Source organism: Urocampus carinirostris, chromosome 5 (assembly GCF_059441175.1).
Source record: "Urocampus carinirostris isolate Australia breed hairy pipefish chromosome 5, RoL_Ucar_1.0, whole genome shotgun sequence".
In the NCBI taxonomy this organism is placed as follows: domain Eukaryota; kingdom Metazoa; phylum Chordata; class Actinopteri; order Syngnathiformes; family Syngnathidae; genus Urocampus; species Urocampus carinirostris.
Genome location: NC_142353.1, coordinates 4,518,553 through 4,531,339, shown reverse-complemented (window position 1 = coordinate 4,531,339; position 12,787 = coordinate 4,518,553). Strand labels below are relative to the sequence as shown.

The following is a 12,787-nucleotide window of genomic DNA, read 5'->3' as shown; positions in this document are numbered from 1 at the left end:
AAAAAATAAAAAACTTGATTTTCACAGAGAAGGGTTCGTCAAAGTTCTGAACCGGTTGAATGGACAAATACACTCTCTTGGGATCTGTGTGTGCGTTGCACTTAAATTAGACTCAAGCTGCTACATCTCACTTGTCTCAATCCTGTCCATCTACAATTGGGCCCAGACCAAAGACAATGTTTTATTTGCCTGTAGAAAGTCTATTAATAGAAAATCCTTGATAATAAGTAGCAAAGAGTGTTGTTGAGCTAAGCAGCACTACACTGAGTGAAATTAAAGAAAATGAAAATAAGTGTACATTTGTTTCATCCACAAATTGGAGTTGAAATCGCAGTGAAGGAAAAAAAAACACATTCTGTGATCAAAGCAAAAGTTTTATTCATGTTTTAAATAACACAACTACCACAAGGAAGACTTTTCAGTCCAGGGTGTCGTCCGGTTAGAAAGCAACACTAAACATTTTTTGTTACATTTGAATCACTGCCACAAATCGTTTATTATGACTTTTCAGTTTCAGAATCACATACAATAGAAAAAAGAGAAAAAAAAGTCTGAACCCTGTTGAACAGAGCTGGAAATATACAGTTCTGAACACTGAAACTTCTATGCATTACAGTTGTAATAGTGTTTTTTCTGTTTTTTCGGGGTATGATTCAGTAATAAGATGAGCAACATTCAAAATGTTTTTTAAAAGTATTTACAACAGTTTTACTGTTAATTTATCACAATTTTATCGCACCCTCTTCATGAAAGCCACAGACTAACAATGCACTCGCTCTGTTATTTTTCATGGAGTTAATGTTATTTGATCAACTTTTTTTGTAATTTTGAGCTGCAATATTGCAACACCGTTTTATTACAAGAGTAAAATATACATTACATAACATAGAGAATGAGGACAATTACAGTGTTGCAAGATCATTATCAAAATAAGTAAAAGTATGGAAAATATATGAAGGGGCAAAAAAACATGGTGATGATGTTTAGAGGTAGTATGTGAGCACTCTAAGCTACAGAAATTTGTTGATAAGAATTCTAATGAGGCGATAAAGCTGTGTATTGATTGTTAGAGAGTTTAAGTACTCATAACATTTTGTTTTGCAGGGCTTTGCTCAATAACATCAGCTGTGGGACTTTCAATGACTTCCACAACCAGTACAAAAGGTTTACATATGTACATACCAAAAACCACACGATAAAATATGGAATGGTAATATGTTGTAATAACACAATCAATTACATATTTTTCCTCCAGACAATGAATAATCATTGGTTTAATAGTATTGTATTAGTGCCATTAGTGTGGATACAATTTCGGAGGTCACCACAAAGCCACCGTGGAGCTCTGTTGCAGCTGCTTCTTTAATAGTGTATTGAAACAATACAAATAAAAAAGAGTAGTCGCGTACATTTGACATTTTAAATGTCGTGTAAATAACTATTCTGCATTTCCAATACAGAAGATCAAATCAGCATTGACAAATATCAGAGGGATGTTTGATATTCTCACAGGCAGCATGTCCGCTTGCCCGTCAACAAATATCCGTCAAGCAACCAAAAATAAGTTGACAGTTCGTTATAAAAAAAAAATATTGAGTTGTGGGATTTAGCAAATGGACAAAAAATAGCGACGCATGAAAAGTTTTGGGAGGTCCTCCTCAGTTGTGCAGCCAGTTCAGAGTCTTTGTCCAGGTTGAGGCATGAATGCATTCAAAGCGGATCAATTGGAGGTATCCGAGTGCACACTGCTGGGTCCTTCTGTTGCGGATATGAATGAAGACGGAGTTGTTGCATCTTGCCACCCGCCATTAGTCTGGGACAAATATGATGCCAAATTTAAGTTATTACATGCCAAACAATCTGCATTCACCGTTGAAAGCTATTGTTCTCTACAATTGGCATCTAATTCAAGATAAATACCTGTAGAAAAAGAGTCACTGTATACTTATAGTATAATAGCAATCCAGTTGAAAAAAATAAGAATTAAGAAAATATAATGCCAAATTACAAGATTATTTTGCTTCTCAAAATATTATGACTTGATTTCTCGTTTTAAGAATTAATCGATTACATAGATAAGCCCAAAACTATCCCTAAATATTTTGGGATAAAGCATACATTTAAAAAGAGAAAGATGGGAAAGAAAAATATAAAATGTGCTGAATTATTTCGCATTGGACTAAGATTTTTTTTGAACCGCTTAACTCGACTTGAGGTAAAAAAAAGTAAATAAATAAATAAACAAACAAATGATCCAAAAATAAGGAAAAATATCGGTCATCTCTAATATTAGACTATTTGATTATTGTCTTATTCGACTAGAAATACAAGTTGAAATGCACTAAAACAATAACAAACATAATACAGAAAAGCGGCAGATTCATCTGTAAGTAGATTGTATTTTTTTTAAATTGGAGAAGATAATACTTGTATGAGCAAAATCAAATGGTCATTTTCTTTGAATTATAATTTTAGTAAAATTATGAAATCTATACCTAATATAAACGAAATAAAATGTAGTAAATTGATAAAAAATAATACTAAAAAACAGCAAATATATCTGCCAACGGGCCAAGATTTATTTTTATCATTTAGTAGAACAAGATAAGATAAGAATATATATGTAATGTATATTCTCACATTTTTATAATTTTTGGGGAAAATGTATAATAAGATTGAGAAGTAGGATAACATTTACTTAAATACTGCCAGCCTACTCAATTGATACGCAGTCACTCCATGGAATAACTTCTGTTTTTAATGTGTGTATGAGGAAGTATTTTTATTATTTTAGCTGTATCTTACCAAACCAAATCATGTTTATTTCTAAAGCACTTTTCAGCCAATGAAAGCCACGAAAAAAAGTGGGTCTTGAGCCTGCTCTTAAAAATATCAAGGATTCTCACAGACCCAATGTCCTCCGCCTGTTCGGACTGTTCAATAATTGAAGACTAAAGCGGCTGAATTCTGCTTCCCCATAGGTTTGGGTCCTCACAAACTGCTGCCAGAATACCTCAGAAACCATGAGGGCTGATATAATCAAAGCAAGACAGATAAAATGGACCAAGATTGTCAAGACATTTCAAGACCAACAAAAGCACCTACAAATGGATCCTGAAGAGTGCAAAAAGCCAATGCAGCTATATGTACTGTATAGTGATACCTCCCCTGGCCACTGTAAGCACTCATGCTCCTGATTTTTGTAGTAGCTGCAAGCTGGCAATGCTCCTTTTTGACAAGACCAGAGAGCAAGGCATTACAATATTCTAAACAATTATATATTATAAATTTAATTTGTTGCCATGATTTTATCAATTACTGAACACATTCATTTTCAACGACAAAACAAAATTCTTTTTAAAAACAAATATGATAAAAAAAATAAGACTATTTTCAGATTTATCCTGAAGCAGTTAAATCAGCAATGAGACACATTTGTGTTTGTTCCCAAGAATTGGGGGAGGGGTGGCTAAAATCAGCGTCTTGGCTGAGTTCAGCTGCGTCCGGCAGCTTGTCGCTACATATTCTGCTGCCAGTCAGGGGGAGGGAAGGCTCGGTTTGGCTGAGGTGGGGAGAACTGAGTGGAAGTGACAAGGCAAGGGCCTCGCCAGGAGAGCCAGTCTTAGCCAGCCTGACTTTGCCTCGCTCTAGGCATGACCTAGCCTTTACTGGATATGTCTACGTCACCGTCAACAACGCTAAAGGTTACTCTATGCTAATATGTCTACAAAGCACTTTCTGGATGAAAACAGATGCAGTGCAACCACGACTTATTTGAGAATCTTACTTATTTACCATGTGACTTTTCATTTTCTCTTTTGTATTTTCTTCATTTATGTTTCATTTATGTTTTGGGATAAGGTGAATAGGACTCAGAAGTGCACGTTGCTATTTTTGTCAGGATTGTGCAAAGCATGAGTGAGCCACTAGGCACAGGTCGACTACGCACATAAAAGTGAGAAACCTTGTGAGAAAGTGAAAAACACTTGATCTAGCTGGGGGCTGACATGTCGGAAAAGCTTAAAGTAATAAGGCTTCAGAAAGGACAAAATGACACTGGAAGCTGTCGGAACAGGATTTTCCATTTTTTTTTTGCATAAAGACTGTCAACTATCTTTCTCATGTATTGTGTATTAAATACGAGAAAGGTTGAGCTGATTTTCAGGCAAGACGGCTTTTTTAAACCTGACCCATGTTTGTTTTTTGACAAGCAATGCAGTAAAATATTCGTGGGTTATTCTAACAATCATCACAACAATACAGCTACTCGCTAACATTAGTTGCATTTAAAATATGTGCAAACTAAAGGGTGGATTGATCCATTTCATCTCAAAATGTGGCACAAGTAAGCTAGAACCTGTCCAAGCTGCATTCCAGGCACATGCAATTTTGTCCACTGGGTGAAAATGAACAATAAATAGCGACAAAAAGATTTTGAAAAAACATCTCTCTAGGTAAAATTGTCTTGTTTAGTTTAGAGATCAATTTGCCCATTTTTTTATGTCTTAATTTTAAATTCATTTAAGACATATCTCATCTCATCTCATTAGCTGCACCGCTTATCCTCAGTAGGGTCGCGGGGGTGCTGGAGCCCATCCCAGCAATCATCGGGCAGTGGGCAGGGGACACCCTGAACTGGTTGCCAGCCAATCGCAGGGCACACAGGTACAGACACCTCGCTCGCTCATTCAAACCTAGGGACAATTTGGACCAGCCAATCCACCTGAAATGCATGTCTTTGGAATGTGGGAGGAAACCGGAGTGCCCGGAGGAAACCCACGCAAGCACGGGGAGAACATACAAGCTCCGCACAGGTAGGCTGGTAGCTGGATTCGAACCCACACAGGAGGTTCCCAAGACCTTAGAACTGTGCTGCACACGCGCTAACCAGTGCGCCGCTGTGCTGCCCATTTAAGACATATTTATCATGAAATTAAAACTATTTGTATGAGCAACTTAATCTAGTTCCATTTTGAATAATATATTTTTTTCTTTTTAAAAATGTATTTTAATAAATAATTGTAGTAAAATAATGTAAAAGTAAAACAACCCTATCTGTAGTATCTGTACTAAAAAAACTCCAGTAAAATAAGAAATTGGCACATTTAACCACTAGCATAACATTATTCACCTCATTCAGAGCCTACAGTTTTCAACTAACCGATAAATGTTTTAGAATGTGAAAAGAAGAAAAAAGACCCACGATATGTTAAGAAAAGAATCTGTAGAAAGCCATCGTCAACATTCTCCTTCAAATTGTTTCAAAAATGTTCCGAGATACTAACAATGATGGTTTCAGGTCAGCACAAATCAAAGGCATAGATTTCTTATCCTTTCAAAAATGAATACTATTATTATTAGAGAATTACTTGCATTAGCAGTGACTTCAATCGACCTGACTGAATGGTTGTCTTAAACTCACTGACATTTGTCGACCAGAAATTGCAGCAGATTAAACTGAATTGCAACATTAATTTATGATGCACTAGGGTAAGATCATTAAATATAGGTAATAACACATGTTATTGTTATTATTATAGAAAATAGTCATTTTTTCCTGTTCAAAAACAAAGGCTCAAATGTGACAATTGAGAGCAGTCATGCGAAACACATATCTCAAGACATAACTGTGGTTGACTATTCTCAATATTTTTGTTTGTTTTGGTTTGAGTGTGGTTTTCGACAGTAAACTCACATTCAGACTTTGTGGACTGTACACCGTGTTTCGGCTCAGAGCATCACTGTATCCTGCCGTCTGACTGATAACATGGCGCAGGGTATCCACCTGAAAGAACAGACAAGGTGGACAAGCTGTTCAACCTCATGTAAGGACGCTCGGCAACATTCACTGTACATGCTCAGGAAACACACACAAACTTGTCTGAAAAGGCAACTCAAAGACAGCAAACGTGCTAATCAAAAGTTCAATATTTTTTTAGTACAAAAATGCATTTCTAGCTGCTTCATTGCAAATATATTTACAAACCATACATAATAAGTATTGGTGTCCCAAAAAATGTACACACACTTTGCTTTTAAAAAGCTATTTTTTTTAATTATTTCAGATTTGATTAAGATTGGTGTATACTGTGATTACTTTTGTACAAAAATATGTTCTGAAAACAATTTGGTATTGTAAAGCCAAAGCTGAAATGCAAAGAGTTCCACACACAAATGTCCCAACACATTATTAGAACATATTTTGTACATGCGAAAGACCATCATCTACAATTCTTACTACAAAACCAAATAGGAATTAGAAAATAAAGTATATTGACAATTTAAAGTCACAATTTTTGGGACACCCTATGCATATACAAATATTTATATAAACCCTTAAAATATATACACTACCGTTATAAGGTTTGGGGTCCTACAGACAATTTTGTGTTTTCCATGAACAAGTCACATGTTGATTTATAAAATTTTCTGTCCAATATCTGTGTTTTTTTGCCCATATTAATCTCTTTTTGTAGGCCAGCCTCAGCTATAGCTTATTAGCCAGTCTGCCTTGAAGGCCAGCAACTCGGGTCCCCTCTTCACTGTAGACATAGACACTGGTGTTTGGAAGGTACTATTTAACAAAACTGCTAATTGAGGCATTTATTACTAAAATTAGAGTATCTAATGTACTTGTCCTCTTGTTTTGTGGTGCAGCAGGGTCTTCCACTTCACTTTCTACTGTTTGTGCTGTTCTCAGAAGGGAGTAGTACGAACCATTGTATAAAAACCTCCAATTCTTGGCGATTTCTTGCATGCATTCGTCTTCATTTCTGAGAACAAGCATAGACTTGCAAGTTTCACCTGAAACTTCTCTTTTTCTGGCCAATATAAAAGTTTAATCACACCCGCAAATGTGATGCTCCAGATATTGACTAGTTTAAAGTTTTATAGCCAGTTTTATAGCTTATCCAACCAGCTAAACTGTTTTCAGCTGCGATACCACTATTGTACAATAGTTACCTAGTCATCCATTAGCCTTTTGAAGCAATAAGCAAACCCAATGTACTATTAGAACACTTAAGTGCTACTTGCTCAGAATGAGCCTTTATATATCTATGTAGATATTGCATCAAGAACCAAATATTTGCAACTAAAATAATAATTTACTGCATTAACATGATTAGCTTCATGTAATCAAAATTAAGGATATTTCTAAGCGACCCCAAACTTTTGAACGGTTGTGTATATAGTACTTATTGTACAGTGCACTAGTGCACAGTTTCAACCACTCTGACTTATATCTAGAAATGGTGGACAACAATGAGACAAAAGAGGAAAATAGCAAAAGGAGGACACTTCACCAAAAACCCAATACCAACCCAAGAGGTCAAGTCAAAGCCAAATGCATTCACCAAATGTACACTTACGATGTTGGACACTTAATTTACTGATCAAAATTTTCCATCCAAAAGTGTCTTAGGGAGCTGCGTGTTGGTAGGTTAGCTTCACACAGCACTGAGGATGGCTCAGCACACAGGCAAGGCAAGGGCAGCTGAGCACTGGCAATGAGGAACTGTCCCTGATTGTTAATCCTACCTGTGACTGTACATTGGCTCCGACTTGTCCCCCTTGGTAAGAATCCCCATTCAGACTCTGCATGCTCAAGTACATGTCCCCAGTGTTTGGGAAGTTAAAAGAACCCGAAGGACCTAGAGAGGGAAAATGTACGCAGCTGAGTAACACAAATGGGTGATTTACTGTAATAGTATGAGATCCCGTTTGAGAAGTAAATTATACTTGATCTTACATATAATATCATACCCTCACACATGCACAACTACACTTGCATAAGAACATAGTCATAGCCATGCACAAACACTACTCTCTAATACACACTACTATACTCTCACACATATACTGCTATACTCTCATACGCACTTTGTTATGCTTTCACACACATACTACTATACACCCGCACATACACACTACTATAAACTCTCACACACACACTACAATTCTTTCTCACACACCATTAAAACTGATATTCCTATTGTTTTTTTTCACACCTAGTGTAATCATCATCTCAACTCTCAGTGTTGTTTTACGTTAGATATTTTTTTGTAACCATGCTTATGCACACTGATTTGTGTGTACTTGTTGTATAGTTTGACGCCAAACTGAAGTCTATCCCAGTATTAGTTTGTTGTTGAGACTATAGTAATACGCATGAGAAAGTACAGTAGTGTGCATGACAGTAAAGTTGTATGTGAGAAAGTGTATAGTTGCGTACTAGAGTATATTGGTACAGTAGTGTGTAAGAGAGAATAGTTGTATTTATGAGAGAGTATAACAGTCTTTTTGCATATTGTTTTTCATGTGTAAGAGTATGATGTTACATGTGAGAACAAGTATTATTTTACTTCTCAAAATAGCCTCTCATATAATAGGACTGAACATTCACCCACATGTGATGCGAACACCCACGCACTCGCACACCTGAAGAAATGGGACCCAACTCAAAGAGACACATGGATGAAATGCCAATAAAACAAGCAACTACTAGTGGGAACAAAACAAAAAAACAAACGAAAAAAAACGTATAAAGAATTGATAGGGACCGTATGCGGGATGACTCGAATAGCCGTCATATTTGAATGAACACAAATAAAGTCAGGGTCACGCGACACAAAAGGGTTCTATATGTGATTGGTCTCTTGAGCTCCCAATCGCTCCACATCATCTACTTCCAATCGAACACCGGCGGGAAAGTATCACATGGGATATGACAAGGACAAGAAGAAGCTTATGAAAAGACCAGTACCAGTAAACATGTTGGTTAAAAGAGAGTTTTTGCTCTCTGCAGAATCCAGCTGAAACTCCTCATCTTTCATCTGGAATCCTGGGTGCAAAAAAAAGGACCACTTCATAAGCTTACCAAATCCCGATGCAGTTCATCCCAGTCCGATCACATGTTACATGGTGCTAAAATTTTATATGGGGGACCAAAAATACCCCGAAAATATATTAATGAATAACTAAATAGATAGCTAAATAGCTAGCTAGCTAGATATATAAATAGATGGATAGATAGATGGATGGAGGGATAGACCGACAGGCAGATAGACGGAGAGACAGAGAGAAAGATAGATGGTAGGTAGGTAGGTTGGGATGGAAGGAAGGGGGTTGAGATGGAAGTGATGGAAATCATTTGGATCAGGGGTCGCTAAAGTTTTTAAAGGTGAGAGCTATCTTTTTATTACTGTTTAGCCCAAAAGGCTAACAGTTTTATATGCATTTCTAAAATAATTTAATAGAACAGTTTTTACTATGTTAATGCTATTTTATCGCCAGGTTGTAATTATGAGAGGTTCAAATAAGCTCAGTAAATGACTTAATATGGTGCCAGTTAGAAATCAAATTTCCTAGAAAGTCACGATGACCCATGATATATTTACAGATTAATTCCACGGGCTACTGAGGTGGTGTTGAGCCGCGACCTGGTACCCACGGGCACCACGTGTAGACCTATCTGCATTTCACTCTAAAATAAAAGGAAATGACTGACAATATAAGCGTAATCACGGCGCTACAAGCTCCGAGGTTTGTTTATACCCATGTTTCCAAGCTCCAGTGGTTACACTTCGCTATCCAAATAACATGCCACATTCCACGTGACTACAAAATACTTTTCAAATGACAGCAGGCTGACAGAAAGTCAAGGGAAAACAAATCCCATGGCAATCTTCCAATATGTTTTTTTTTCTTTTTCCCTGATATGTTTTTATTTTCCCAAAATACATGAATTCGCGGTTCACGAGTCAGGAACGCTTGCTTTATGCATGAGTTTGCTTGGCACCAAGTGTCTTAGAGATTGGAGACACTGTGATTCCCAAGCTGGGAGCTGAGCCTGTCACGCTCGCCTGCAAGGTTAGCGCAGGAGGGGAAAAAGGGGGAGCGGGAGGTTACGGCCTAAGGTGTAGAGTAGCTCTATTTTATTTCATTTTTTTAACCCTTTTCTCCATTATGCTGGAGTGCCTACCGGAGTTCGGTGTCGTAGGGGAGTTGGCTTGGCTGTTCTGCACGGCGGCGGCGGCAGCATGTGCCGCATTTACAGCTGTCTTGGCGGCATACAGGTTGGCTTCTTCCTGAAACTTGCCGATATTTTTCTTGTAGCGGATGCGTTTGTTGCCGAACCAGTTGGATACCTGCAAGGGAGAGCACAAGGGGTTGGGGTGGTGGGTTCAGAGGAGTCAGACGTCAAGCAGCCATAACAGCGTGCATTGAGCAGTGTGACTGTTTCAAGATGTCATGTTTGGGTTCATCAAGTACCCAATTCCCGAACCCTACAGCAATGTCCACTGGGTACACAAGCTAATTAAGCCATAATAAGGAGCCAATTGTGTCTTCTCATGGATGGGAGCATGACATGCTCTCAGCTCCATCTCCTGACAAAATCTGAACGCGAGGGGCCCCTGCTGCTTTGACATGTCTGCTGTTGCGAGGCTGGCTTTAAGGATACGACCCTCCCATCAATTAGTGAGTGAGTGATGGAGAAAAAAAAACAGATGAAAAAAAATACATTAACCTATGGTTCTTATACATTAGATATTTCACATATATTCCTCTGAGGACTTGGTACATGATAAGGCACACAGAATAAGGTGCACCTCCTAAAATATGTTGTCATATATTTTTCACATACAGTAAAACCTACTGTAATCATTTGTGTATTACCGTTGCACATTTTATATACCTTACATTATATAGTAGTGCAATAAATGATTAGTCGAAAATAAATTGCTGGCCAAAATCGGAAAACAATGTGTGCGACAGGATTTGAAGCAAGGTCACGGTGGTAAAAACGCTCATAATGAATTACCATTGATACAGAGGACATATACAAAGTCATTACATTTTATCTCATCATCACACTATTTTTATGCACAGTGCCTGAAACACAAGTTAGAGAATGGTAACAATAAAACACTGTCCTCAAAGCTGCAAATAAACGCAAAAAGCACAAGGGATACAACTTTTCAATGGACTTTGCAATTGCATCACTATTGGTCTAACGGTTGAGTGTCTGTGTTTTCATTACCGAGGCCCGGGTTTGATTCTTGTTGCATACAATACTTGGCGATAAAGGTCAACAATGTTTTTCAATTGATGCATCATTGCACAAAACTGGTAGTAAACCAATCATATCCACTGTATTCGGGAGTATATAAGACACAGTTTCAAATGCCTCGCCAATTTAGGGTTTTTAGGTTTACAGCCTTTCATAAGGTTTTAGGTTTTTAGGTACATCAATAGGAGTAGGATGGTAGACCATCATGTTAGCTCCCTGTGGGTGAGCCTCAAGTTATGTAAAATAAAATGAATAAAATCTTAACCAAAAACAAATTGAAAACAATATACATTAATATGATAATGTATGCATTTTTACTTTACGTTATTCAAATCAATATTATTTTGTTTTATTTTTTAATTATTTGATTTTTAACATTGGGATGCACAAAATCTCTTTTTTTACCATGCATCTAAAATAAATACTTTGGTTTTCAAAGTTTATGTAGGTTTGGATGTGCAGCACAGCGGCGCAGTGGTTAGCGCGTGTGCAGCACAGTTCTGAGGTTGTGAGATCAAACCTCCTGTGTGGAGTTTGCATCTTCTCTCTGTGGTTGCGTTGGTTTCCTCCAGGCACTCCAATTTCCTCCCACATTCCAAAAACATGCATGTCAGGTTAATTGGCCGGTCCAAATTGACCCTAGGTGTGAATGAGCGAGGGAGTTGTCCCTGTGTGCCCTGCGACTGGCTGGCAACCAGTTCAGGGTGTCCCCTGCCCATTGCCGAAGACAGCTGAGATGGGCTCCAGCACCCCCGCGACCCTACTAAGGATAAGCGGTGCAGATGATGGATGGATGTTTTTCGATTTGTACACTCTCATTTTTACAAAAGTCCGAATTAAATTATTTCATTTCCATTATAATCCCCAATGGTAAAATATCCACTACATCAATTTCGACAGTTAGCCTAAGTATTGGCCAAAAACTGGCCTGATATGAGTAGTCACCAATCTCTAATGATCAGCAAAAAAAAAAACTAAAAATATGTGGGGGAGATATACCCTTCATTATGTAACAATACTTATTTACAACGACCAGTTAAGGGCGAACTATCATTAAAAAGGTCCCACAGGTCATTCATGTGGCCTTCGAAAGCTACTTTGGGTATCACGTTGGTGAAACCTAATATAAATATTATATGGCTGCATCTCTAGTATTTTCTTAAAATAGTGTAAGCATTAGCAATTAGCCCCAGGTTATTGTAAAACACCTTACTCCCATGTATTATCATTTTACTAACATTATGAAATAATTCACATAAAGATCTAATAGATACATTAAAAAAGCAAAAAGGTAAGAGGAAGAGCTCTGTAAGCAAAGTAGTTTGCTATGCAAATTCCATTGCAGTGAAACACATACTAGTGGGACCCTCAATAGTTGCATGGATATCCTGCGTCGACAGTGATAAGAGCAGAATCACGATGAAATGATGCTTTAATGCTTCTATAAATTAGAGTCTCTCATTGCTGTGCCATAGCCGCTCATCCCAAACCCAACCCCCAACCCCATCCACTCCATCTCGCTGGCGTTGCAGCCCACCGCCGGACCAGCCAAAGAGCAGATGCCCATAATGAGGCTTTATTTAATTTCCACCCATATGCTTAAATTTTAATATCCCCAGCAGCCAGCCAATGTTGTGGCATAAAAAGTGACTGGATTTGCAATACAACAGATCATTTCTATCCTGCATGTCTCTGAGCTCTAAATCTTTAATATCT

General features: G+C 37.7%; 1 protein-coding gene across 7 annotated transcripts in view; it reads right to left on the bottom strand.

Annotated features, from left to right (window-relative positions):
* Positions 1–353: 353 nt before the first annotated feature.
* The window catches only part of pbx3b (pre-B-cell leukemia homeobox 3b), a 112,506-nt gene continuing 100,072 nt past the window's right edge, over positions 354–12,787 (bottom strand). For 4 of the 7 annotated variants that reach the window (XM_088335410.1, XM_088335412.1, XM_088335411.1 and 1 more), the window contains 5 exons: positions 9,983–10,148; positions 8,765–8,842; positions 7,540–7,652; positions 5,696–5,785; positions 354–1,813 (listed from right to left, as the gene is read on the bottom strand). In XM_088335410.1, the coding sequence (XP_088191536.1) occupies positions 1,721–1,813; positions 5,696–5,785; positions 7,540–7,652; positions 8,765–8,842; positions 9,983–10,148 (540 nt within the window). In that variant the 3' untranslated portion in view covers positions 354–1,720. The remainder of the gene's footprint in view (positions 1,814–5,695; positions 5,786–7,539; positions 7,653–8,764; positions 8,843–9,982; positions 10,149–12,787) is intronic. The other 3 variants (XM_088335414.1, XM_088335415.1, XM_088335416.1) reach the window with 1 other exon arrangement.